At 48.5% G+C, this 3,694-nt stretch overlaps 1 protein-coding gene across 1 annotated transcript; it reads right to left on the reverse strand.

The window, feature by feature from the left end:
* Positions 1-1,338: 1,338 nt before the first annotated feature.
* Positions 1,339-2,703, reverse strand: LOC145280375 (protein CFDP2-like). Its single transcript, XM_080132145.1, has one exon. It carries the CDS (start codon positions 2,701-2,703, stop codon positions 1,339-1,341), a length of 1,365 nt encoding a protein of 454 aa, XP_079988271.1.
* Positions 2,704-3,694: the final 991 nt, after the last annotated feature.

Here is a 3,694-nt window from a genome sequence, read left to right on the forward strand (position 1 = left end):
CGGACATGGAGAATGCGGCGGAGATTGTAGTGGTCGAAAACTTCTACGCGTCGCAGATCCGCTTTCCGTATGGGCCAGGTCTCACATCCATACAAAAGTATTGAGCGGACGAGGGCCTGGTAGATTCGTATTTTTGTCCTCAGACGTATTTCAGGCCGTGACCATAATCGCCTTTGCAGTCGACAAAAGGCAGCTCGTGCGGCATTAATGCGCGCCTCAATCTCATTCATGCCTTGACCGGTACCAATGAACGTGCAGCCCAGGTATTTGAAGCTATCCGTCTCCTCGAGGGTTTCCCCGTTGAGAGTGACGGAGGACCTTTCTGCTTGGGGGATGCCAACCGATAGAATCTTCGTCTTGCTGGCGTTGATTCTCATGCCGATGGCAGCTGCCTTCTCCTGGATTTGGTTCAGCACCGTCTGTATGTCTCTGAAGCTTTCCCCGAGAACCGCAATATCGTCCGCGTAGTCCAAATCGGTGAGATGAAAGTTACGCCCCACCACGACGCCAGGATATCCAGGCAGCGCCTGTTCCATGATCCAATCAATAGCGTAATTGAAAAGGGTGGGCGAGAGCGCGCATCCCTGGCGGACACCACTGCTGACGTTGAAGAAAGAGGAATCCTGGCCATAACAGCGGACACGCGTGCGAGTCCGATGGTAGTAGGCCTTGATCAAGTTGAGTAGCTTCGGGGGGATACCATCTGCTTCCATCACTCTCCACAGGGTACCGCGGTCGACCGAGTCAAAAGCGGCAGCGAAGTCGATAAAGCATACAATTGTACGCTGTTGGTAGCACCAGCGCTGTTCCAAGGCTCGCCTCAGCGTGAATATTTGGTCGACGCATCCGTGGCCAGGTCGGAATCCGCATTGGTTAGGACGAGTCCTTCTGTCCCTTTCGTATTGAAACCGTCTCAGAATGAGGATAGTGAAGACTTTGGCAGCGACATCTATAAGGCTGATGCCTCTGTAGTTACTACATGTCCGTTTGTCACCCTTCTTAAAAAAGGGAAGAAGGATGGCGTCACTCCAATCTTGGGGAATCTCCCCACTATTCCAAATCTCAGAAATCAGCTGGTGTAGGCGAGGGGTTAATTCATCGATTCCGGTCTTGTAGACCTCAGCCGGAATACCGTCCTCGCCTGGAGCTTTGTTATTCTTCAACTTGGCAATGACGGCTCTGATATCTTCATGGCTAGGGGTATCCGACGAGCAATCGTAGAGATCTGCAGCGGTGGGGGTGTTTTGACCTGGTATTGTAGGTGGAGGCTGGTGGTTCAGGAGTTCACGGAAGTGCTCGTGCCACCGATCCAATCGTGCGTTTAGCTCAGTAATGAATTCACTTCCACTGTTGTGGATGGATTCGCTCACGGATGACCTCGTCTGTGTGCTGGACTTCAATAGTTGATATAACTTGCGGGAGTTCCTCTACCGAGGCCGCATGTTCCATGTCAGTTGCGATATTGTGCCAATAGACATTGCGGTCGTTGCGGGCAGAGTGCGTTGTTTCTCGGCGAAGGCTACGATAGTTGGCATCTCCGTTGAGTCTGGCCCGTTTAGCTTCCTCACCCAATTTCACCGTTCGACTTGAGATCCAGTCCTTTTGACGACGCTTTGTGAAACCCACGGTGTTGGCCGCTGCTTCAGTGACGTCCTTTTTGAGTGCTTTCCATATATCTTCCACCGATTCTTCTAGTTGTAAACCATTGAATCGGTTGCGTAGGTCCAGTCGAAACTGAGTCGCAGTGTCGTCCACTTTCAGCTTCGTGATATCAAGACGTTTTTGACGGGAAACGTGTTTGTTGGCCTTCAGTCGCATTGTGAGCTTGGCTCTAACAAGGACATGATCCGATCCATGGGTATTTCCTGTTTCAGCACCTCTGTAAGCGCGGCAGTCACGCATATTGCTTATCCAGCGTTTGCGTATCAAAATGTAGTCTATCTGGTTCACCGTGACACCGTCATTCGAGTACCACGTCACCAGATGATGATTTGGATGCTGAAACTTCGTATTGGAGACAATGAGGTGATTGTTCATCGCGAAGTTAATGATACGTTCGCCATTGGCACAGCGATTCCCGACGCCAAATGGGCCCAGTGTAGATCTTGTTTGGACATCCGCCTTGCCAGTTCTGCCATTCCAATCACCTGCTATGACAAGCATGTCGCCGGCGGGGGTTCCGTTGACGGCAGCTTGTAATTCGTTGTAGAAGGTATCCTTTATAGCGTCGGCTGAGTCTAGCGTGGGTGCATAGACTGCAATGACAGAGAAGTTGTGGATAACTCCTTTTAGCCGAATTCGGGCAAGACGAGGGGAAATGGGTTCCCAGTCCAAAAGAATTTTTTGTGCGCGGTCGCTCAGAGCGATTCCGACGCCATACAGTCCTGAGTTGTCCGTTACCCCACTGTGGTAGAGGTGGTAGGAAGTATCCTCTTGTGGTACCTTGATGGATTGGTGACCACTGTCCGGTAATCTGACCTCAGACAAGCATGCGACGCCCACATTGTATTGGTGTAGAGAGCGCACCGTTAGGGCTTGTGCCGCCTCAGATCTCAGGGTTCGCACATTCCAACAGGCGAAGAAGTAGTTCTGTCTTCTTCGAAGCATTCCGGCTTGCAAATTTAACACTTGTTCCACCGGGTGAACAAGCGCGTCGGCTCCCGCGTACGCCGTAGTAGGGTCCGCAGTTGTATAATTGTGCATATTTATCATGAAGTTTCTTGGCGGTAGTAACCACAGGCGGACGCCAGTCGCAAGTGTACACTGTGGGTGTGTGCCCAGGAACGGATATCCTTGCCGCTGATTGTCAGCAGACGCAGAGGGATAGTCCGACCATGGAGCCGCCGATTATCGACAGTCGTTCCATGGGTTTGAAGACAGGTTGCCGCAAGTTCCTTGCAGACGCAGACTATCACCAGGCGCCGCCGGTTGCTGGCAGACGCAGCTGGATTTAAGAGCAGACGAACAGTTATAGCGCTGAACACTCGCTTGCATTCCCGCTCATTCGGTGTTAACCGGTCTCGCGACGTGGACGCATGGGCGTGAATTTGTCTGTCAGAGGTTATAAGTGACACACGCCTTATGGAACCATTTTATAGAGCAGTGGGGGCTCATACCCATATGCCCAGCTCCGGGATAACAGACCATTTGAGACCAAGTAAACCAAAGATCTTACTTGATAACAAATAGTGAAGCAGAGGGAATATGGTGTAGAAAAAGGTGAGTTCACGTGAATGGATAGTCTGGTGAAAGATAGGTAAAGTATCCAATGACGGTAAAATCCAAAAAATGTAACTCAAGAAAGTTAATTGAGTTTCCATTTGCACAAGTAAAATCCAAGGAAATCACGTAATTGGAAGATGGTCCAAAATAATCCAAAAGGCCGAAATCCATGGAAAATTCACAAATATGTACAAAGAAAAGAAAAGGGGGAAATTCCAATAATAATAATAAAAGAAAAATAAGATCTGCTTTTCACACGACTGCCGAGACAATGTATATATATATATATATATATATATATATATATATATATATATATATATATATATATATATATATAATCAGCCCAGCCTTGACAGTCGTGTTTTAAATTTCTCCCATTTCTTTTTTCTACGCACATCTTATCTTTCTTTTAATAATATTATTTGAACTCGTTCCCTTTTTCTTGTACCCATTTGTGAATTATTCCACA

The sequence above is a fragment of the Euprymna scolopes genome, chromosome 7 (assembly GCF_053919585.1).
Source record: "Euprymna scolopes isolate OS-2025 chromosome 7, ASM5391958v1, whole genome shotgun sequence".
Classification (NCBI taxonomy): domain Eukaryota; kingdom Metazoa; phylum Mollusca; class Cephalopoda; order Sepiida; family Sepiolidae; genus Euprymna; species Euprymna scolopes.